Source organism: Neopelma chrysocephalum, unplaced genomic scaffold, assembly GCF_003984885.1.
Source record: "Neopelma chrysocephalum unplaced genomic scaffold, ASM398488v2 Primary Assembly neopelma1_68, whole genome shotgun sequence".
NCBI classification, from domain to species: Eukaryota; Metazoa; Chordata; class Aves; order Passeriformes; family Pipridae; genus Neopelma; species Neopelma chrysocephalum.
This window is the reverse complement of record NW_020897727.1, coordinates 7,010,666-7,034,632: the sequence shown is the minus strand read 5'-3', so window position 1 is coordinate 7,034,632 and position 23,967 is coordinate 7,010,666. Positions and strand designations below refer to the sequence as shown.

General features: G+C 59.3%; 1 protein-coding gene across 1 annotated transcript in view; it reads right to left on the bottom strand.

Moving 5' to 3' along the window:
- Window positions 1-23,162, bottom strand: part of GSE1 (Gse1 coiled-coil protein) — a 100,425-nt gene extending 77,263 nt beyond the window's left edge. The window contains 1 exon segment of the mRNA XM_027685157.1: window positions 21,882-23,162. Coding sequence (XP_027540958.1) covers window positions 21,882-22,862 — 981 coding nt within the window. The 5' untranslated portion in view covers window positions 22,863-23,162.
- Window positions 23,163-23,967: the final 805 nt, after the last annotated feature.

Below are 23,967 nucleotides of genomic sequence, written 5' to 3'. Positions count from 1 at the left end.
GCCTGCCACAACAAAGAGCCAGACACAACAAAAGCAGCATATGGCCAGAGCCGCGCGGGGCTGTAAATTAAACATAAAGGGAAGATTAGATAATTAATGAGCGCTCCCGGGCCGGCCCCGGGGGAAGGGGAGGGGGGGGCTTGCCTGCTGCGGGGAGCCCCGAGCCCCCCGCCCAGCCCCGGCGGGGAGGGGGCCGGGGGGCACCTGTTGGGAGGGAGGATGGGCAGCGGCCGGGCCAGCCTCGCCAGCTGCTCCGGGGCGCAGCCTAAGAGGATTAGCGGGGGCATCCCGCCCCCGGGAAAAGAGCTGGAAGCTGCAGGGGTGTGGGGGGGTTTCGTGAACCCCCTCATCCTCCCCCACGTGGAGTGTCGCCTCTGCCCCAGCCCCGGGCAGCATCGCCACGGGGGTGGGGTTGCATCCTGCATCCCCCCATCCCTCCACGGGAAGCATCCCGGGGGGTGTGCTCCTATCCTGCATCCCTCCCTGGGCAGGAGACCCGGAGGAAGGGGGGGCGGGGAGGGCTCGCATCCCTCGCCGGCAGCATCCCGGGGGGTTGGGCTCACATCCTGCATTCCTCCACCTCGAGGACCAAGACCCACGGCCACGCACGGATTCAGGCACGGCTCAGAGCGTCCCCCCTGCTCGTGTCCCCACTCCCACGCAGGGAAAGTGGCTCCTGCCCTGCCTGGAGCGCAGAGCCCTTTGGAATGCCCAAAATCCACCCTGCCAGGCAGAAGGGGAAACTGAGGCAGGAGGGGGGACACTGAGGCAGGAGAGGGGGAAACTGAGGTGGGAAGGAAACTGAGGCAGGGGGAAACTGAGGCAGGGGTACACGGAGGCAGGAGGGGGGAGCTGAGGCAGGAGGGGAGCTGAGGCAGGAGGGGAGCTGAGGCAGGAGGCTCAGATCTGTGTGGGGGCAGATTTGGACTGTCCCCAGGAACCCTGGGACATCACTGCCCTGGGACACCACCACCGGCATGTCCCCGCGGGTTGGCTGCCCCCGGCAGGTGGGAGGAGGGGGTACTCCATGGAAAGGGGTGCCAGAAACGCCGTCAGGCTCGGCCCCGGCCAGGGGAAGGAGTTAATCCCATTATTGGCAGGCTCACAGATGGCGGCTGCACTATTCCCCTGCTTAGCAGATTGAACAGATCAGGCAGGAGGGAGGGAAGGAGGTGGGGGGATCCTGCCCCCCAAACACACATAAAACAGGGAGCATAGGGGGCAATGAACACCCCCCAGTACCCCACAAGAGGCTGTGAGCACCGAGGGGTGCTGCCCCTTGCACCCCTCGGCAACATGAATCCATCCACCCTGCTCTGGACAAGGGGTGGCAGACACAGTGAGGCACTTGGGGATACCCCCACTGTCCCCACGCCAAACCTGCCACCCCCTGGGTTCTCCAGGAGGTCAAGGGCCAGGTCCCGCTTCCCTGGCTTGGGGAGATTTAAGCAGCTGCTCCCAGAGCATCAGCAGCCGGGGCTGGAGCCCAGGATTAGGGAGTGTGGGAAAGGGCTGGCAGGAAGCCAGGGACAGAGAGACTGGAACATCCAGTGTGGAGAGGACAACGGGAAAAGGGAGGGAGGGAGGGCTGAAGAAAGGAGGGAGGGAAGGATGGACAGGAGCCAACAGCTCCTCACCCCTGCAACACCAACATGTACCCGTAAGGCTCCACCCGAGCGCCTTCATCTCTGCCACGAGCTCACCAGGACTCAGCGACCTCCACCTTACAGCCACTTCTCCCCCTGGAGCCCCCAGATAACCCTGGATGCCAGGTCCTGGTGGCGCCCAGCCCAGCCCCAGCGGGCAGGATGAGGCCAGCCACCTCCAAAGCAAAGCTGCCCACTTGTCTTTTGGAAAACAGTTAGAAAACACTGTGCCTTTGATTCCGCAGGGTGAACGGCGGTGCCCAGCCTGGCACCCTGCAAAATAACCCTCCTGGCCACCCACAACAGCTCCCCACATCCCTCTCATCCCCCCCGAAGGCACCCCAAGGATGGCAAGAGGGCACATGGCAAGACATCCCCTTGCAGAAGGTGACGAGCTGCCATACTGGAGGTTGCCAAGGCAATGGGACAGCAGGAATCTGGGTGGAAAAGGTCCCACAATCCTGTGGGGCTGGGGGTTGATGCAATCCAGCTCAATGCTGGGGGTCCCCTCCAGCACACCAATACGCAATGGGAGATGGGTTGGGGTGCCATGGGACCCCCCCCACCTCCTGCCCCAGGCAGGGAACAGTGATGTACCCACTCCTTGGCCCCACTGCTCATGGCTGGGTGCCTCCATGCCAGCCCCTACCCACTGGCATCACTCCCTTGGGGGTGCTGGCAGCTTTGGGAGTGCAGGAATGTGGACAGCAGAGTGAGCACAGCCCTGGCATCCCAACAGAGTTCAGTGGCAGTGACACTGAGACAAACCTGGCCAGTGTCTGACCCCTGGCAAGAGGGGGACAGCTCCAGAGACTTGGGGACGCCAAGGGGTACAGAAGAACGCAAGAAAGCCCTGGTGGGCACCGTGTCCACGCTACAGCAAGACCCCCACAGGGTGAGGGCCAGCAGGAGGGCGGGCAGGCTGCTTCTCAGCCTTGCCATGCCTCAGTTTCCTGTTCCATTATGGCCTTATGGCTGCAGGCAGGAACCCTACGGGCAGTTTCACCAGCAGCCACCCAGCCCCACAGCTCACCTGACCAGCTAGGAACACAACTGCTTCCAAACCTGCCCATCCAGGAGCTCTGGCACAGCTCACAGGAACCCACCCCATCCTTTGGCAAAGGGGAGAGGGGCCTTGGTGGTCGGATGGCAAGCATCTATCTCTAACTCTCGCTCCTCGCTCCAGCCAGCTCAGGAGCATGTTTGTGCCTTGAGAGCCAGGTCAAAGTTCTTGTAAATCCACCCTGAGCAGCTCCAGCCTCCATCCTATACCAGCACAGGGCTCCCCACACCTCAACATCTTCCCACTGCTCCCACAAACCAGATGGGTGCTGGTTGGCCATCCCCAGGCTCTTGGAGGAGATCCCCCCCATTCCCAGCTGGCTATTGCCATCCATTAGAGATCTGAGGATCCATCAGCTGAGAGCAGACAGGTTGAGGCTGGGAGCTGCCTCCTGTGCCAGCCCAGACAGGCTCCCAGGGGACTAATACCGGCATGTAAATATTAGATACTTCTGTCTCCTCTGAGGCCAATTACACAAATCGTGGCAGCTCCCGCAGGACTCTCCGCTTCTACTTACTGTATCATCATTAACAGCTTATTAGAGAACAGCTGCTCCAAGAGGGGGAAACAAAAAAGGAGAAACCAGGAGGAGAGGCAGCAAGGAGACAGGCACGTAGGAGGACAAGGAACCATGACCTCCACCCTGCCCTGGCACCCAGGGACACCCATCCTTGCAGTGACATCAGCATACCCAGCCCTCTCTGCAATGCCAGCAGTGGGACCAGTCCAAAAACCATGTTGGGATCTGCTGTAGGCTTCCCTGGAAGTGCTGGGAAGGGGGCAGAGGGATGGTCGTTGTGGGTGTCAGACTGTGACGTGGTTGGTGACAGGAGTGAGGTGGCTGCAGGGCCTCCAGGGAAAGCAGGAGTTGGAGTGAAGCCACCAAAGCAGCCTGGCATCCCCCAACCAGGGGCATTGTGGGGCTGAGAGGTCCCTTCATGCCCAGAGGGAGGATGTTTCTTAGCCTTAGGGTGCCTGTTACCTGCCCAAGGGTAGTGAGTCCCCCCTGGGTGGCAGGAGTAGACAGATCTCACATGGAGGTACAGGCAGGGGATGTTGAGGAGGGGGCTGGAGGCTGTGAGATCAGCCCCTGCCTGTGGCAATGCTGTCCAGTGGATTCTCCTCCATCCCACTCCTCTGGGATGGGGGGACATGAGGTTTGGGGTGAGTCCCCCAGCACAGCACAGCCTCCCCAAGGGGGGGACACATTCCCTAAATCAACTACAGCATCAGTAAAAGGTGCAGCTAACTGGGAGCCAGACGGTCCTCATGCTCCTCCCAGTCCCCCAGGGTTGATAGTAGCCAGGCTGGGATGGCAGGGGTTTTTTTTGGGGCACCACATCCCTCCACCCCTCCCAATCCCTCTGAGTGCAATTAGGCATCATCAATCACAGCCCTGACACCATTAACAACGTCCCCTGCGGCCACCGAGGGCAGCCGGGGTCCCCAGCGGGGCGGCCGTGGGTGCCTCTGGGGTCACCCCGGGGTGGCCGTGGGCAGGTGGCCGGGGCAGGTGGCCCTGCTGGGAGCTGTGTCCCCGGGAGGATGTCACGACATGCTTCTGGTGCGCTCTAGCGTCAGCCAGCATTAATGCATTGCTGGCACCCGGCACGAGTGGCACAGCTGGACACGCACACGCGTGGGGACGGACACCTGGACATGAATACGCAGGGGGAGAGACGCTGGCACGGCCACCAGACCCCCTTGGGCAGGGGGACACAGCCACCAGCTGCACCTCACCCCAGCTCGAGTGGTTTTCTGGGCTGATGTCCCGTACTGGGGGGAGTGGGGGGCAGATGTCATATTCTGGGGAGGGACAAACCACCCCACGCAGGGGCAGATGCTCTGCAGAAAGGGAGGGGGAGCAGGGCTCCCCGGGGCTTTCAGGGGACGGGGAGGCTGCAGCTTCCCGTCTGATTGCTAATTATCCTCGTTATTCCGTGTCAGACACTTTATGAAGCACCAGAGTGATTTGCTCTTTCCCTGTAATTAGGCACGTCGCAATTACCATCTAATTCAAGTTCAAGCGGCACGTCCTCACGACCTTCCCGGCCTCGACACGATGTCCCTGCTCGTCTCTCCAGGGGACCCCTTGATCTCCCCCCACCCTGAGCCTGGCTCTCCGGAGGGGAAAGGGGCATGGAGGAGCCGGTGGGAGGATAAGGCACAGAGCAGCCCCACAACCCCCCAGGAATCCCCCCAGCTAAAGGAGAAGCCAAAAAGCCCGAAGCCAGGTCTGGGGTCCCCCTCCAGGAAGGTGACACTTCCCAGCTCCTGAGCATCCCCGAGTCCTTTGGATTTTGGGGTGAGGGCTGAGCCTCAGCATATAGCCAGCCCCCGTCCATGCACAGCTCCTGGCCAGCTGTCACCTCATCCCCTTTAGGGTCATTTTAGACTCACAGGACATATTTAACACATCCAGATCCCACCCTCAGTTCCCATTCCTACAAGGACAACAGCACAGGAACAACCATGCAGCTAAAAAAAAAAACCCACCAAAAAAAACCCCCAAACCAAAAAACCAAACCCACAAGACTTTTTCGGGGGGGGGGAGGCGGGGAATGGAAAATAGAGATCAGGAGCCTGGGTGATTGATCAGCAGCTCTCATAGCTTCCCAGCGTGACACCGGGATTTCCTCTCCCTGCCTGGCTCATGGTATTTGCTCTGGGAAGCACCACATCTCCCTTTGGAGCATCCTGAGTGAAAACACCGCTGGTGCTGCAGCGCTGGGCACTGTGCCGTGCCAGGCTCCGCCACTGCGCCCAGTGGCACCAGAGCCACCGCAGAAGGATGCCCCCCTCCTCCCAGCAGCTAATTAATCCTTCTGCTCAGGCAGAGCTCATTAGTGCTGGTGCAGCTCAGGGCTGCTCTGGCTGCCCAGCACAGCCGCCCTTCCCAGTGGAGAGCAAGGTCAGTGCCAGGGGCCAGCGGGCACCGGCACTGCCACCACCGTGCTCACCCTGGGCTCTGCCGCCCGTCCCCCCTTGGTGGCCTTTCCTGCAGGCTGATGGTGTTTTTCCAAGATTAGAGCATAGGAAAAAATAGGAAAAAAAAAAAGAGGGGGAAAAAAAGGGAGGGTGAGGGGGTAGAGAAAAGGCTCCCCCCGAGCGTGAGCGCGAGGGAGAAGCAGCCAAGGAAAGCAGAGGAGTCAGCCAAGTGCCTCTCTCCGTGGCGGCAGGGCGCGAGTGGGCCGCCCTGCAAATGTTTTGAATTTCCAAAACAGAAGGGAGAAGCCAAGAGCTGCCGAGTTCCCCCACACGCCAAGAAGGACAAAGGGCATCCCTGCGCGGTGGAGGGGTGGGCGGGCGCCCGGCGCCCCGGCTGCCACAGCTCCCCCGGGGTGCACAGTGTCAGGGGGATGTGGCACAGGGGGCCCCCTGGCTCAGCTCTAATTGTATCCATGGAGAGCAAACGCAGCAGTGTCGGGGGAGGGTGGACATTGGGCACAGAGCTGGTCCCACACGGGGAGGATGGGTGGCTGTGGGTGGGATGTGCACCCCCTGGGACAGCCTGGAGCACAGCCTGGGGTGATTCAGCACGTGGCAAAGTCCCTGGCTCCCTGTCCTGGCTCAGCAGGAGCCTCCCAGCTCACAGTCTCTTGGGAACCTACCCCGTTCAAGGGCCAAATGTGCTGGAAAAACCCCGAAGCACATTGGAGGCTCTCCTTGCTGCAGGATACTCCAACACTGATCCAGAATGACATCCCAGTGCCCACCCCAGCTGCTGGCATGGATGTGAGGATGCTGCATGGGTGGTCCAGCCCCTCTGAGTGATCCCATCCCAGGGCGTGATGCCACACCCCAAAAAGTGGTGCCTGCCCCATAGGAAAGAAGGTCTGTGAGAGATGGGACAGCATCCATGGGAATCCTGGCAGCACAGCTCCCATGCTGGGGGGGGACCCCCTATCCCTCCCTACCCTGCAGATTATAACCTCACACAGATTATAATCTTAAATTATAATCTCTAACAAATCCAACCCCCCATCTGCCTAATCCTGTCCCCCAGCATAAATCCCCTGCTGGGGTTTATACCCTGGATGGGGGGAGTGGGGCCACCTGGGTGCCAACCCTGCTACTGGAGGGGGTGGGAGAAGCCACAGGGTGAGCCCCCCCAGCCATTTACCACCGGGCTGGGAGCAGGCAGGGAGACAATATCGGGACTATGCGGCCCCCTCGCCGCCAGATGTGTGTTAATAAGGCAGCTGCCCCCTAAGCTAATAAGGTCACTTACTGGCTCCAGCAAGACGAGAAAACAAGCAGGGGCTTGGCTGCGGTACAGCCTGACTTGGCACTCGCCGCACGCCGGCTTCCTGAATTCTTGCCGCTTCCAGAACAGCGCAACGGGGTGGAAAAAGCAGATATAAACCTCCCTCACCCCCCCAAAAACACCCCGCGGCCCACCCGCCTCCAGCATCCCCAGCACTGCCCTTCGCCACTGGGCATTGGCTCCTGCACCCTGTTGGTGGGTTGAAGACCCCCCCACTAGGTTTATTCCTTAGGGAAAACCTTGTGGAAGGGCTTGGGGCGGGGGGGGGGGATTCCTGCAGACTTTCCCAGCACAGCGAGCAGAGCAGCAGCCCCCCCCCGCCCCCGCTCCCTCCCTCGCCTGCCCCCGATCATGGCGCCTACAACTCCCTTTGTTTTAATATTATAAAGCGAGCCAGATGCCGGCTTTAATCCCCTCAGCTGGGGAGGATTTGCAAACACATTAGGAGGCAGAGCCGGCCCCTCCGCTCTGTGCTCCAGCCCCACGGCGGCACCGCGCCCCATCTGCCGCCTCGGGAAGGGGATCCCGGCCCCTAATTGCCTTCTCATGTCCGGATTAGGAGCTGACAAGGTGTCCGACAACAGGGACACGGGCATCCCCTGCCACTTGTGGTCGGGGAGCACCAGGAGGGCCCTTCAGCTTCCCATGCAAAGAGTTTGGGGGATTTGCCTCGGGTGATGTGATGCCACGGTGATGGAAAACATCATCAGGGTTATGGGCCCTGCAGGGCAGGGTAGATGCTTGTGGGATACAGGCAGAGGTTAGACAGGCAGCTGTCCTGGAGACAGGATGATGGATAATGTGTCTATCCCAGTGGTGTAATATCACAGCTGCCGGACCAGAGCATGAGCTGACTCTCCTGCATCCCTGGTGTACATGGGATATTTTGGGCAAAGCTCTGTGGGTCCTTCCTGCAGCATTAACAGGGGAAGGGATTTCCATCCCGACCTCCAGCACTGCCAGCTCCTGCTCTGCTGCTGCATCCTTCCCCTGGGATTCAGTACACAAGGCTGAGATTAAACAGGTACCAGCAGCAGGAGAGAGAGGAGTTGCTCTGAAGTGTCACATCCCCCAGGAGCAGCTCCAGGTGTGCATCCCATTCAGCTGACAGCATCCAGGCCAGCTCCCCTGCACCAGAATCCCAGCTCCCTCAGCACACACGGACCCTTTCCACAGTCAGGAAGGGGGACATGACCTCTGCAAAGTAGGGAGAGGCGGCTGCAGAGCCCCAGGAGCCGGATGGTGAAGGGAATGTGATGCCGGAGCAATGTTCCAACCCTGCAGCATCCCAAGAGGGGAAACAGCTGCCAGATGAGATGCCCCGTAAATCCCCTCCTCACCCGAGAGCTGCCTTGCAGCACAGCCTCACAGCTTCCCAAAGGGGGGGTTCCCACCAGGCACCCCAATCCAGGATAGACTTTTAGGGGGGGACCAAGCAGTCCACAATCCTGCAGAGACCAAGCACCCCTCCAGGATGCTGCTCACAGGGGATCTCCACATCCTCCCCTGCCCATCCCAGCACTGCCTGGGTGGGATGCACCATGTTGGAAACCCCCACAGGAGGTTCCTGCTCTGGTTCCCCCAAGGAAACAGCTCCAAGAACACACACAAAATCTTCCCGAGCTGCCCTAGACCCCATATTTGCACTGCAGAGGCAGCAGGGCTTTTCTTGAGGGTGGTTTTTGGTGTGTTATTTTTTTAAGACCAGGATCCCCTACATACCACTTAGCAGCCAGGAGTTCCGAGGGTGCAGAGCTCAGTACTTCAGAATGACGCCTCATTTGCCAAGAAATAATCCCAAGAAGAAAAAAAACAAAACAAAACAAAAAAAACACCAAAAAACACCAAAAACCCAGACTCAGAAGATAATTAACTCCACAAAGCAGCGACCCTGAGTAGCTCAAATCTTCGCTGTAACTTCCCTGCCTCCTCTCCAAGGGCTTATTTCTTGCTGTCTGCAACACAATGGCACCAGCACTCAGAAGCCTGGGGATTTTAACTGGGGGGAAGGGGGGGATCCCCCCAACCCTGCTGACAGATTTGCCCCCCAGCACACTTGGCTCACTGCCCCCAGCCAGGCATGGTGGGGGGCCCAGCCCCACAGGAGACCCCACGTCTCTGAGCAGGGTTGCAGTGGGGTCACTCTCCGTCCCTATGGAGGGTTGGAATAGCAATATTTAGAATGCAGAGCTCCATCCTTTGGGGGATAGAGAGCAGGGGGAAACTGGATGCTGCTGCCTCCCCAACACCCACCAGCACCCCCTGGCAGGGAAGGAGCTGCCTTTCAGGGTCCTCCCTGCAGACAAACAGCAAGAGAAGGCAGGGCAGACAACCTGGGGGTGCAATTCAGCCCCCCATTCCCTCTCCCACCTTTAGGACTGGCAGAAGGGATGCTCCACCAGGAGCTGGCCCAAGTGACCCTGACAGCCTCACACCCCTGCCAGCACCATCCCTGCCAGCATCACCCCTGCCCCTCACCAGGGAGGGGAACAGAAGAGAGAAGAGCTGAGAAAAAGCAGTGCAGAGCCAGCCCTTCCCGCTGCTGCTCCCCCCGGCATCCCCCTTCCCCTCCTGACCGCAAAAAGCCAACATCTCCCCTCGCCCCTCCAGCCAGGGGATGGGAATGTGGAAGCAATTGCACTTGGCAAGGCAGCAACAGTGAGTCAAAAACAGTTGTTTGGCTTGTCAGCCACCCAGGCCCTGCAGCACTCTTGTTTTCCTTTGCCTGTCTTAACCCCTTCCAGCCCTGGACACTTCTCCCAGCAGGACCTGCAGCCCCCAGCCCCACTGTGGAGAGGGGATGGGTGCTGGGGAGAAGCCTCGTCCCACCGCCCAGCTGTCCCACTCCTAAAAATGGGATAACGGGCAATTGCCCAGCATGAAAACCTGCAGGAAGAGGGTGCACCAAACCTGCTGGGAAGTGCACTGGATTGGAATGGGACAGAGGGACATCCCAAGGCCACCATGAATGTCCAGCGGTCCTGGAGCATCCCACTCACTCACCCCAGGAAAAGCAGAGAGGTCGTTGTCAATGTCACAGAGAGCATCCAAGATGCCCCTTGGCAGGGTGAGGGGACATGAATACATGTGTTGGGGACCCTCTGCCACCCCAGGGTGGTCAGACCCCTCAGGCAGTACCAGCCTGGTGGCACGGAGAGATTTAAAGTCCCAAGCACAGCCTGCCCCATCCCCTTTACAGCAGTTTAGCACATCCCAGGCTGCTTCCCACTGGCTCCTCCTGCCCCTTCCCTGCCAGCCATATGGCAGCAAGACCAGAATCACATCCAGAGCCACCACGTGCTGCATATCAATGGCCCTCCTCTATCCACAGGTCACCCCTTGCATCCCAAGATGTGGGTCCCAGGCAGCAACGTCCCCCATCCAGCAGCATCACACACTGCTGGGACTCCAACTCCACTCAGGCCACCACCAGTTCAGGGCAGGGTGGGGGAACACCAGGATCCATCCACCCCCTCCTCACCAAGAAGAGACGGCCATGGGGGTCAGGGCATGAGTCAGAGTATCCCTCTGGGCACCCAGCTGGGACCTGCACCCCTCCATTCCCCCCAGCACTGCACTCCAAACTGCTCCCAAAGAAGACAGACATGAGGAGGGAGGCAGGAATGGGAGTGCTCCCTCCCTCCACTGGGGGGACTGCCCGCTGCACCCCTATAGTACAAGGGAAGCAGGTCAAGGAGATGGATGGGGAAGAGTTAAACCCTCTGGAGCGCATGGAAGGGGAGGAAAAGTGGAGGGCAAGGCTGCGCCCGCCGGGGAGAGACAAAGCAAGATGCAAGAGCCAAGAGATGAAGGCGAGGATGCGATAAGAGGGGGAGCGGGGTGTGTGCTCTGGAGCGAGGGAAGGGGAGGAGGAGGAGGAGAGGTGGGTGATGACCAAAGTCATTGAACATTTTTTGGCACGCCTACCCCCGAGTATCCTGGCCGTTGGCCCAGCTCGGAGCTGAACTTAAACAAACTCCTGTTGCAGCCATCTGCTTGATTTTAAAATAAATCAAACAATCTGTTGAGCCGTGGGTGATCAAATTTCCATCTGTGCGGACGCCTGCTCGCCTCCTCGGAGCCTCCGCTTGCCTCTACCAGCCAAACACTCCTGGCAGCATGTGGCCTCCCTAATTCCTCCAGGAAAGGGAGAAACCGGACCTCCCCCCTGCACCCCGGCCCCCTCCCAGCCCTTCCCCGCCACCCTCCTAACTCAAACCAAGTGCTATTTTTACAGCCGCCCACCAAACAGAGACGTATCCCGGGTTTAAACAGGAGGAAAACAGGGCTGGAGGGAAGATCCCAAGAGGTGCTGAGCTGCTCCATTGCTGCCCACGCTGGGGGGATTCCTCATCCTGTCTCCATCCATCCCACGGGTCTGAGGGAATGGGAAGAGAAAGGGCAGCAGCTGCTGGCCCCAGCACTGGTGACTGTGGAGGAGAGACCACGGACTGGACAGAATTAGCAGCTGTGAAGCCAGTGCTGCGTGGCTGTCCCCAGGACAGGGACATCAGACATGTGTCACCTCCAGGTGGCTGGGGATGCCCAGCTCACAGCCACCCTGCCCAGCCACCTCCCCAGGCAGCCTGCTGGCCCTCGAGCCCACCCAAAATCCTGAGGGTAACAGGGAACCCAAGGGGAGGCAGAGCCACTTGCATACTGTCCCAAGGTCCCCAAAGTGCCAAAAGAGGAGTGGCATCTCCCTTCTTCACTGTCTCTTTGCATCCTGCAAGAGCCCTGCTCACCCTGGGCTGATACCTTGACACCAGCTCCACACGTGAGGACCTGTGGGGAGAGTACCACCCATGACATCCATGGCCCCAAACACCCTCCAAGCCAGGGACAAACCTCTGCTGGCATCACCCAGACTTTGCCCTCCTTCCCCCAGAGCCCTTCCTTCCGCTCCAAGCAGAGGACACCGGGCACAGGGCCAGCACAGCCAGAACTAGGGCAGCAAGGGGTGGGGAAACACAGCAAAAAGACTAAAAGACGAGCAAAGAGGGAGGAAGAGGGAGGAAATCATCATGAATAAAGGAGAAGGAGAGGGGATGGGTAAAGGATGGAGCGGGGTTCAGGCTTGCTGGACCCCAGCAGCCCCAGGGGGGAAGACCAGGGTGAGAGCACGGGCTGTTCATGCACAGGGAGGGGAGGGAGGACATGACACAGCAGGATTTACTCCTGCTCAAGGGCTACAAATATTGGGGTGACACTTTGCTGAGAGTCCCCAGGGCACGGTGGAAGCAGCAGCAAGGAAGAGGAGGTGGCCAGGGTGCCCAGCACCCACCACAGCCCTGCCAGGAGCCTGAGCCAGGGGCTGTGGAACAAACCTCACCCACACGGGATGCTGCCAAACCAAGAGCCGTCCTGGCCAGCCCAGGGCCAGGCTGGCCAAGCCACTCACTGCTGGAAATAACGGGGAGCCAGGGCGGGTTTGGGAGCAGGGTGGCCCCCACCCTTCTGCCGCCTCGAGTGCTTCCCAGTGCCAGCTTTTGGGAGGGAGCGCAGGCAGTGGAGGGGTTGTACAGTCCCAAGCACACCACACGCAGCACCCGGGCTCCAGGATCCAGGATCGTCATGATCAGCAAGGGAAAAAATCCTGGAATAAATGATATAGCAACATGTGTGATCCCAGCAAATCCCTGTGCCACCAGGCACCTACCGTGGGAACAGCCCTAGTGGAAAAACTGCTCCTGGGGATCCATGTCCTCGAGCAGCTGCTCAAGGGGTGGCTGAGATGGGGGGGTGCCCCCCAAAAGCTGCTCATGGAGTAAAATCCAAGCACAGTCCTGACAGGATGCACAGCAGGGAGCAGGTTACACAGCACAAGCAACAGCAGGAAGGGATAAAAAAAAACCACCAAACCCCTTTTTGGAAGAGGAAAGGGCTGACAGGACCTGGCTGAGAAGCAGGAGAAAGCCCAGATTTCCCAGTTACTGTGCAGATGTTCTGGACTGAAAACAGAAGACGGCAGGAGCGAATTCATCTCCCCCTCCAGAGACGCCTCCGCCAGGGCATCTGGACTGTGTCTGCAGGCAGGAGAGCCGGCTTCCCCCTGCTTCCCAGGGAGCCCCTGCGCCGGGAATGGCGGGGACATGCCGAGCCCCCCGGGGTGCCCACCCGCACCCAAGAGCTGAGACTTCAGCAACAACCTGGCCCTGTCCCCACACCGGGTTGACCTTGGCACCGGTGCCTCCCGGGAAAACTGAAGGGCCTTGTCTTTGCCGTGTTTTCACTTCGGGATAACTCAGGCTGCCTGCCCCGAGGAGCTGGGGGGAGCGACGGGGAGAAGAAAACGCAGCTGTTTTAGCAGTGAGGACAAGGAGGGAGGGTGGGAGACATACATATAGATATATACACTTATTCCTGGCCAGGGTAATAAATGGAGTCACCAGCACTTGATCATCACTCGATGAAAAGTTTCACAGCCAACTGAAGTCAGCCTGTTCCCAGAAACATGCTGCAAGCAGATGGAAGGTGAAGGTGGCAACTTGCTGTTTGCCCCACACCCCATACACAGGTGCTCAGCTGTCTGCGTGTCCATCCCTTCCTCCCGGGTCTGTCTGTCCCACCATGCCTGCAAACCACTGAGTGAGAGCTTGAGGCCTTGGCTCTCACCAAAATGTTCCCAGCTACAAGGAACCTCCCAGCAACTGCAGTGTCCAGCTCCCCAGGGACAGAGGTGGCTGCTGGTGGCCCCTCAGAGCTGCCAGATGATGCACTCCCTGTTTCCAAGAGGGCAAAGCTGGGGGGAACATTAAAACCATTTTGGAGGGTCAACTGGGAGAACTCCCCCTGCACAGGGTTGTGGCACAGCCTGGGCTGTGCCCAGGGTTATCCCCCCACGACAGTAAAGCCCAGCCCAAAAAGCACCAGGTGCTGGGGACACAGTGGGTGACAGCATGACAGGACACAGCCTTGAGGGGGTCCCAGAGGGGCTGGAGGCCCTGGGAGCAGTCCAGGCTCTTGCTCTCCAGCTAAGGCAGACAGCTGCCCATCCCACAGCAGAAGGGGGGATGCTCCTGGCTGCAGGGTCACCCCCATCCCTCTCCTCCTCATCCCAGCTGGGTCTCAGCCTTGTTTCAGCTCTAAACTAGAAGCCAAAAATTCACCAGCAGGAGTTGGGAGAGCAAACCAGTTCCAGAGAGCCCTCCTGCTCTCCCCACATCCCTCACAGGGGGCTGCCAGGACCCTCCCCATGCATTCCTGGTCAGAGCCAGCCCCAAAACCCAGCTGCTCACCCCTGCCAACACCTGGCTCTCCCAGGGTACCGAGGCAGGCGATGCCATGGCCAGGTCTGCCGGAAGCCAGCAGGAAGAGGCAGCACCAGGGCAGACAGAGATTTCCTGAGTTTGTGTGCAAGGGTTTGAATAACCCTTGGTAAATCCAGAGGGTCTCTCTGCCACCGGGAATGGCCCATCCAGCACCAGTGCTTGTACACAGCCACCAAAACACAGTGCCTTGGAAGTTCTCCTACACCTGCGGCACGACAGCACGGACACCCCAGCCCCATTTTGCATGTGCCAATGGGATGGGATTGGATTCAATGGGATGTGATGGGATGTAAGGCAGCCTGAGACAGCCACAGTGCTTGCCCTGCCCCGGCACAGGTCACGGCACGCTCGGCACCGACACCTCACCACAGGCCGGCAGGTTGGAGAGGGAAAGCCAGGGCAGCTGCTGCTCCAAGTACGCCAGCTCCATGGGTAAACAGATGACTTCAGTCTCCTGAGAGCTACTAAAGCCCGGCAGCACTTGTACTAATGTGGAAGGGGGGAGGAAAATACAGAAAATAAAGAGGGAGAAGCAGCGTCATACTCATGCCAGGCTGCAAAGCACACCCAGGTAACTCCTCCCAGTCCAGCCAAAGCTCCCCTCCGGAGCCATCCCCTTCATCCCTGCTCTGCTACTGAAGATCCAGGGGGGAAATCAAGTCACACAGCAGCCAGGCCAGCTGCACAAGGCTGTTTATCCATCCATGGAACGGCTCAGCTCGCATGTGCCAGGGTAGATGGGGAGCGGGGAGAGGCCGGCACAGCCGCCTCGGAGCAGCTGCTCGCCCGGCAGTGGGAGCAAACCACGACCTGCCCACAGCAGCCTGGGCTGGCACCAGGGCTCCAGCACCTTCCACATGGCTCAGAGAGGGGAACCAGGCTCCGATGGCCGGGAGCGATGCCTTTGGCAAAGGAGCAGCACCGCATCCCCGAAAGCCCGGCTGGCACGCGCTGCTCCGCGGCACCGGCTCTGCAAGGAGCCAAGGCACGCTCGAGGCACTGCTGCCACCCGCCTTGGCCGTGGGGGACCCGGGGCTGTCACAGCCCTGGGACGGGGCCCGGGAGGATCACGCCGCTGGAAGGTCTCCCATCTCCAGCTGCTCACAGCGGAAGAGAGCCCGGAGTGGCTGGGAGCCTGCCACCGGGTTCCAGGGGCTCCTTCTCCAGCTCCCATGCATGCTCCTGCCCCACCACCTTCCTGGATTTTCCCCAAGTCCCCATCCAGGCAGTCTCCAAGGAGGGCAGTATCCCCTCAACAGAGGGACATTTCCAAGCCATCCCTTCAAGCTCAGTGTGCCAGCATGTGGCACCAGCCTTTTGCTGCAGGGAGGAAGGGCAACATCTGGTCAGATGCTGCCCAGCAGCACAGGACCAGTGGGAGCTGTCTGGCCGATGGCCCACCCTGGGAAGCCAGGGACGCTCAAGGAGCACCCTGTTCCAAGCAGCACATGTCAAAGGCGCTGGCAGGGAGCAAACAGAGCACTCCCCACCCCAAAAATCAGCACAGGAACGGACTGAGGGCACAGCGGGCATCCACCACAGCCAGAGAGGTGCCAACAGGCTCCTGGCAAACCAGCTGTGCCCTGTGCCCAGGAGGTTCCCAAAACATCACGGGTCCCCAAAACGTGCTCAGGAGACGGAGATGGCTCCCTGGCACCGATTCAACCCCTGAGGACAATGACAGGGGGTGTCAGCACAGGACCCAGCTGGCATGTTGGGGGGCACAGGAGGGTGAAAAGCCAACTCCTGCCATCACTGATGTAGCTGGAAAACCAGGCACCCACGCTGCTGTGCAGGGAAGTCCCTTCTCGCTGGGAAGCAGCCAAAGAGCATCCCAGGCTGCCCTCTGCGACCGTGCTTCCTGGATGGCTGAGAAAGGCCAAGTGTCTGGACAAAACATCTGTCAGGCCGCAACAGCCAGAGCCGTCTGTCTGTCCCTCTACCCCATCTCCCAATTTGGCCACAACTCCAGAGGCTGCTGCAGATGCTTCAGCAGTTGCAAAAGCATTTTCACTGCATGGGATGAGAATGGAGCCGGTCCCTCTCCCGAGCGGACTACAGGGGATATTTTGGGGGGGTGCAGCACAGTTTCAGGCCAGTATTTTTGGCAGGTGCCTGCAGAAGCGAGGCAGCGCTCGAGCTGCCAGTCCTGTGCTGCTGCTTTTGGGAAAGGCAGGGAGAAGGCAAGGAGCAGGGAGGGGAGGGTGAAAAATAAATATATAGCAGCCAGCTGGTGAGCTGTGGAGTCAGCACAAGGTCTGGAGGACACGGCGCTGGCAGCGGCGCGGGAGCCCTGGTATTTTGGACAGCTGGTACAGCAAGGTCAGCCCGGCCAAAGCAAAGACCCCTGTGCTGTTCTTCCTGCTGTGGCTGAAGGACACATACTCCTGGCTGGAAATCCCAGGGGGAGAGCCACCACCCCTCGGGGTGACTCTGAAACAAGCTAAGTGGCGGGTGAGGATGAGGAGGGACAGACGGGTGCGAGTTCCCAGCCTGGCTGGGTACATACCAAACCAGCCCTGACCTCATCGGCAGGAAAAAGCACGCGGCACATTTTCCCCATGTTGTTTCTTTGTTTGCCATCTGGGAACACGATCCCGCAGGAGGCCGTGCCCCGAGACATGAAGTCATATCATGATTATATTGCCACCTCCGTGCTGGGATTGAGATCTCATCCCAAAATGCCAGACTGGGTCGGTGTTGGGCACAGTAGCACTGCAGAGGAAGCTGCTTTGCTGAAAGGCAACGTGGGCCTCACTCAAAACATCTTTACATGGACACATGCTGCAAACAAAACAGGTTTATCCCAATAAAGTTGGCTTAAAACATCTTGGCCTGGTTTTGCTCTGTATCTGCTGGAACTAGTGATGGCAAAAAATTGGCGCAAACACAGGTATAACCACCAAAACCAACCCGAGCTGGAAGCCAAAGGGCAGAGATGAGGGAGACCAACTCTGCTCCTTCTTTACATTTAAGGATGAGCAGAAGCCTGTGCCACCCCTTTGGAGCCCACACACGAAGCCTGGGATGGGGACACACAGAGGTGCCACCAGCTCGGCCGAAAAAGCGCAACCAACCCGAAACACTGCCAGTAGCCAGAATGATTTTGGTTTCCTTCAAAATTCACAAAAGATGCAAAGAAAGCAGAGGTGGTGCCTGCCTGGCCATGACCTGGGACCCTTCCTTCACAGGTCTCATTTTTCACACTGAGGTACACCCAAATATCTGGGAATTTGGCCCACTGGAATGCAGGGGGAGGGTAAGGCATCACCCTCCACCTCCTGGGTTTACTTTTCTGGCATCCAGGAGCTTCGGCTGCTCAGTAGGACAAGGTTTAGTTGAGAACACAAGAACTCTTTGATGTTTGCCCAAAACCTTTTTCAAAAGCCAAAAGGAAAATGCCCACCAACAGCTGTCAGCTCAAAGTAATGATTTGGAAATGCAGCGTGACCTTTGGAGCTCAGAACCTGCAAGAGGGGCGAAATGCCCAGCTGAGCCAACAGCACCACTGCTGATTAGTAAATACAGTGAACTTGGCCCCAGGATCTGACTGTGCCCTGTCAGGCACAGCACCACACAACCAGATCAAGATGTCCCCTGCAAAGTGGGAATGGGACATGGAAAACACCAGATGATGCTCAAAAACCAGCCTGAGGACAAGGCTGGGGAGAGGCAGCGAGCTCCAGGTGCTCCCAAGGAGCAGGATGGCAGCACCTGCATGACACCATGGAGCACCAAAGCAAACTCCAATATAGAATCACAGAATCATTCAGGTTGGAAAAGCTCTCCACAATCAAGCCCAACCACTCCCCCAGCATTGCCAAGGCCACCACTAAACCATGTTCCCAAGTGCCACATCTACACAACCTTTAAATCCCTCCAGGGATGGTGACTCCACCACTGCCCTGGGCAGCTGTGCCAGGGCTGGACAACCCTTTTGATGAAGGAATTTTCACTAATACCTAATCTTAATCTGTCCCTGCACAACTCAAGGCTGTTTCCCCTTGTCAGGTCACTTGTTCCCTGGGAGCAGAGCCCAATCCCCACCTGGCTCCACTCTGCTGTCAGGGAGTTGCAGAGAGCAATAAAGTCCCCCCTGAGCCTCCTTTTCTCCAGGCTGAGCCCCCCCAGCTCCCTTGGCAGCTCCTTACTACACTTGTGCTCCAGACCCTTTCCTAGCTCTGTTGCCCCAGTACTGAGCCCTGGGGACACCACTGGTAACCAGACACCAACTGGATATGTCTCCATTCACCACCACTCTCTGGGCCCAGGCAGATTTTTACCCAGTGAACACAAACCCATCCAAGCCACAAACAGCTAGTTTCTCCAGAAGAATGCTCTGGAAAATGCTGCCAAAGTCTTTGCTAAAGTCCATACAGAAAACATCCACAGCCTTCCCCTCATCCACTACATGTGTCACCTTGTCATGGGAGACCAGGCTGGTCAAGCAGGATGTGCCAATCACGAACCCATGTTGGCTGGGCCTGATCGCTTGGTTGTCCTGAGTAGCTTTGCTCTAATTATGGTGGGATTTGAGAGCTTTCCAGAAAACCTGAAAGTATTTGCAGAAAGTTGTCTTCAGGGGGGAACAAAACACCAAACCAAGGGGACTCACTTTTACAGGTATGTAACTGCAGGGAGGGTGGTGGCAGGCGAAGGTGGGAAGAGTTGGAAAGGCAGAGGAAGCTTTTCCTAGGGACACAGGACACCAAAAATGTCAGACTGGTAGAGCAGAAGCAGCCCTTGAGCTTTGCCCCTCCAGAGAGGGCAGGGAGACTGGAGGGTGGCTTCAGAGGTGGCTTCAGCAGGCACAGCCAGCCAGATCTACACAGTGTCCTCTTGCAAGGGGCACAGCTGGAAAGAAGATGCATTCTCACAGCACACGTCTAGACACCTCAGAGGGGACACCAAGGGTAACAAACCAAGGGATGCCCATCCCGAGTACCCTTTCCACACTCAGCATTGCCATTTTTTCTTGGGGGGAGAACCTAAGCCCACCTTACACATGCCAATAACAGCAGGGTTCTGCAGCAGCCCCTCTGCAGGAAGAGCTCACCTCCAGGAGACCCTCAGGTAGCAGGTAGGACCACAGGCACCATCACACCTTCACACAGCACCATCTGTCCCACTGCTCCCCACCACCAAACCAGAGCAGAGACACCACCCACCCAAAATATCAGTGTTTCCACCCTCCTGATGAGCCTCAGATGCGGAGATCCGTCATCATCACCTCCACGCTGCTACAGAGATGACCTAAGCCTCATCCTGTTCTTTCTGCCCTGCTAAGAAAGAGGGATGTGTAGATGTCTGGTAGCTTTTGGAGTATTTACCTCAAACTTCGAGCCATCTATGTCGACCAGATGCAGGCAGGACAGCAGCAAACCACAGCTCTGCATGCAGGGCTGTGTGAAAAAGCACATGCAGTCAAAAACTGAAATTGCAGAGCTGCAAAGAGGAATGGGAAGATGGTTTTAACTACTCAGGTTCATTCCCTCCTGCCTGGTCCCAGTGGAATGGGGATCTGGGCGTCACACGAGAGTGAAAGGCTCGTCTGGGGTGACTTTCAGCAGCAAGTGTGGCTGAACAAGGGTACAGCTAAATTAGCCAAGTGCCCTACCCAAGCATTAAGCCATGTTTTAAATAACATTGACATCTGTGAGGTCTCAGCCTGTTGGGAAGCATGTGGAGGCAGGCGACAGGGCCTTCTGGCCAGCCAGAGTCCCCACCAGGACACAGCAGAGCCTGGCTGTGTCATCTCCAGGCAGCTCTGCTGTGCCTCCTGTCACTCTGTCCCTTGCAGCAGCCCCTTAATTTGCTCATTAGCAAATTCACAGGAACAAGAGAGAGGAACTGAATAGTGTCCCTTTCCCTGGACACACTCTGTGTCCTCGTGGGAGTGTGGGATTGGGGCCAGCAGGGACAAGGACTAGCATGTCTGAGAAATGCCAGTTTCTGGGCAGGTCACTAAGGAACCCCATGGGAAGCACCCAGAGCACCCACCACCAGTGTCCACGCTGGGACAGAACTGCTGTCCATAATGCCATCATGAGTGGCCTGGGGACATTACATGGAACACCAGCTGGGGACATGTGTGTGATGTGGGGACAGAACCCCCTCACCAGCTGCACCCACATGGGCTCTGCTGGGGCAGCACCCCAGCATCACCCCCAGGACAGCACCATGGGATGCTCACCTGACTCCCAACACCCTCCACAGCCACCAGCCACCTCCACTGGCCAAGGCCTCCAGCACCAGACCAGGGGACTGACAGACAGACACACAGGCACCATGACTACACAGGCACTGCAACCCACCCAGCAACTGTGAAAATAAACCATCTGCATCCACAAATGTCCAGAAATTATGCAGGGACCATCCGGCTTAGGCCGATGGAGCCTGGGGGAAACCACCCAAAAGCAACAGCTTCCAGAGGATTCCCATCATCGGTGCCAACCCAACCTCCCGTGCCATCCTGGCACTCTCCAGGTGCGTGCAGCTCCTGCCTGGTGGCTTTCCAAGCAGTGTCCCCCCAAGCTTGGGAGCCAGCACAGCTGAATGGAAAATTATATTTGTAAGCAGCCAAGGGAGAGCGACACGAGAGAAAAGGAGCGCTGTCTCGGAAGGGCTGGTTTACATTTCTAAAGAAAATGCCAGCGCCTTGGAGAGCCGCAGGGTTCTGGCTACGGATGGAGCAGGGAGGCTTTGAAAATGACCTCAGGGATTTAGGATGCTGGCATTTTAGGGAGCCCAGTCTAGGGCCTGATTTGCAGATACAGAACAGTGGTTCTGGAGAGCTCCTGCAAGCTGGAAATTCGGCGGTAAAAGCTGTTATTTCCCCATCCCATGGGAAAGACAAGCTTGGGAGTAATAAACTTTTGCTCTGCCAAGCCCTTTCTAGGTGATCCCCCCCAAGCACCCTGTGTAACCTCGACGTAAGGCACAAAAAAGAGCAACTGGGGAAACTGGCAGCACCACTTTCCAATGATGACACCTGTGACACCCTTGAGGGCTGCAGGGATTTTGGGGGGGCACAGGGAAACACTTCCTGGGGTTCCCTCGCTGCAGGATAACCAGAGCAGCACATGTGGGAGGGCACCCTGCCCCGTGCCCACACATCAGCCCCCCGGCTGTGGGAATGGCTGGGGTTTCTCCAAGGGAAACCCTTTGATTAAGGCACCTTGTAAAACTGGAGATGTCTTGGGAAGTTTCCTACAGAGGCCATGAGCTCCTTCAAGCTTCCCAAGGATGGTTCCGCAGAGGGCAGGTCAGCCAGCCCTCCTGCCCCTCTGGCACCTCTAAGCACCCTTGATGGCAAGCAGGACAGGATTGGGACTTCCTCTTTTCTGGCTCCCACCTCCCTCGTGGCAGAGTGGGTGCCAATAACGCACATACACACTTCTTGAACAGGACAGGTCTTGGCTCTTCCCACCTCCTGGAAGGATTTTTACCTGTTCCTTCACAGCTTGACAGCTCCAAAAGTTCATTGCTAAAGGCACCCCATCCATTAGTGTTCACCCTCAGGGACCAGACCCAAAAGAAGAGCATCCATCTATGTCACCGCTCCAACTCCTCCTTGGTTCCAGAGGTGGGAAGTGCTCGGAAAACAGGGATGGGGTCTGGGCCAACTGCCTTACCTTGGGGAGGAGAGCTGGGGGTGCCACTGCCAGCAGCTCTGGCGGGGTCATGCTCCTGCCAGCCAGGACCACGGCACCGCACTCGGCACAAGCACCGATGGTCAGCTGCTTCCCATCATCCACCAGCAGGCTGTTGGCCACGCGGAGGGTGTAGAGGAAGATGGGAAGTCTGGCCACTTGAACCGCTTTTAATCCAAGGCATCTCTTCTTCTCCTGCCGGCAGAAGAAGCAGACGAAGGTCTCCACTTTGTACTGCCGGGACCAGGCACTGCTGGGGTGGTGGGAGTTCCTGCCCTCGTGCTGCAGCCACTGTCCCAGCAGGTCGTGGTAGCACAGGACACAAGTGGCCACCAGCCCCGTCGAGTCGGCCGGTCTGGCCCGTGGGGCGGGTGGGTAGACTGTCAAGAAGGGGAAAAAGGGCTCCTTCTCCCCAAATCGTCCCGGAGGGTTGACATTGAGCTGGAACTCTTTGCCAGCTCCCAGCTCAGCCCCGCAGATGTAGCAGATGGAGGTGGGACCAGGCTTGATGACAGCGGGGTGGCCACTCAGGTCGCCAGCAGAGAAGACCTGGTGGTACCTCCCCAGGAAGCTCTGCACCGAGGAGATGAGCTCCTCATTGTGACAGGCCCTGTACATGGCCCACAGGTCCTGCAGCACCCCGAAACACTTGCGGCAGCTGCTGACCTCCCAGTGCTTGTTCAGCCCCTTGGCACCGGGCGGGCAGGGCAGGAGGCTGAGGAAGGGGAAATGCATGGTGCTCTTGGCATTGCCATTGGTGATTTTGGCAGCCACCGGCCTCGCCTCCTTGCCGCACTCCTCCCCGCAGAGGTAGCAAGCCTCAGGTACCGGCGGGATGCCCGTCCCGTCCTCCTTCATCCCTCGCTGGCCCTTGGCGGGCATGGCCCCGGCGCTCAGGGGCACCACGTAGAGCCGCTGCAGCACGGGCACGTTGGCCAGCTCGAAGCTTTGCCACTGCTGCATGAGGGAGGCAAAGCAGCAGGGACACACCAGGGTGCTGCCGGTGGGAGAGAGGGGCTGGGCACCCGGTGGGGGGTTGTGCAGCCAGAGGAAGGGGAAGAAGGGTCCCGGCGAGGTCTTCTCCTGCTTCTGCACGTGGACGCGGTGCTGGGCGCTGGGTGCCAAGGGGCTGCCGCAGATGTAGCAGGCGGTGCCCGGTGCCCAAGCGGGCCGCTCGCTGCCTTCCTCCTCCTCCTCCTCCTCGCTGGTGATGTTGATCTCGCTGTCCGAGGAGCAGCACGGGGGCCCCCGCTCGCCCCCCGCCGCCGCTGGGGGGGCCCGCGCCGCGCCGCCCGCCCCCTCGGGCTCCGAGAGGGGCTCGGCGTCGGAGAGCTCGGAGAGCTCGGAGCCGGCTGCCGGCCCTTCCTCCTCCTCCTCCTCCTCTTCCTCCTCCTCCTCCTGGTGGCCGGCGGCGCGGCGCGGCGGCGCGGCGGGGTCCCAGCCCGTGGCCCCCCGCCGCAGCCCGGCTCCCCCCGCCGCCGCCGCCGCCGCCGCCTCGCACTGATGGGGCCGCTTGAGCCAGTACATGCGCTTCTCCACCGGCGTGCGGCTGCGCTCGAAGGAGTCCCACTGCTCGCCCAGGAAGCAGCGGCAGACAGCGCAGACCAGGGCGCAGCCCTCCGCCGAGACGGCGCGGGCGCCGGGCGCCGGCTCCTGGTGCTGCAGGAAGGGGAAGAAGGGCCGGTGGTCGCGGGGGGGTCGCACTTGAAGCTTGAGCTCTTTGCCGCGGCTGATGCCGCCGCCGCAGATGAAACAGCAGAGCGGGGGCGCCGGGGGTTGCGGAGCCCCGGGGCCGCCCCCACCCGCCGCCGCCGCCGCCTCGCCGGCCGCCAGCGCGGCCATCAGCCGCTGCTTGCGGGAGAGCGGCGCCGCCGCTGCCCCCGGCCCCGCCGCCGCCCCCGGCCCCGCCGCGCTCATCGCCGCCCCCGGCTCATCCCGCGGCTCCGCCGGACACGCAGGCTCGGGGGGCGGGTTTGCGGAGCGCTCCCCCCCCCACACACACACCCTCCGCCCGCCTCCTCCCGCCGGGGGAAGGCAGCGAGAAAGGAAAAAAAAAAAAAAAAAAAAA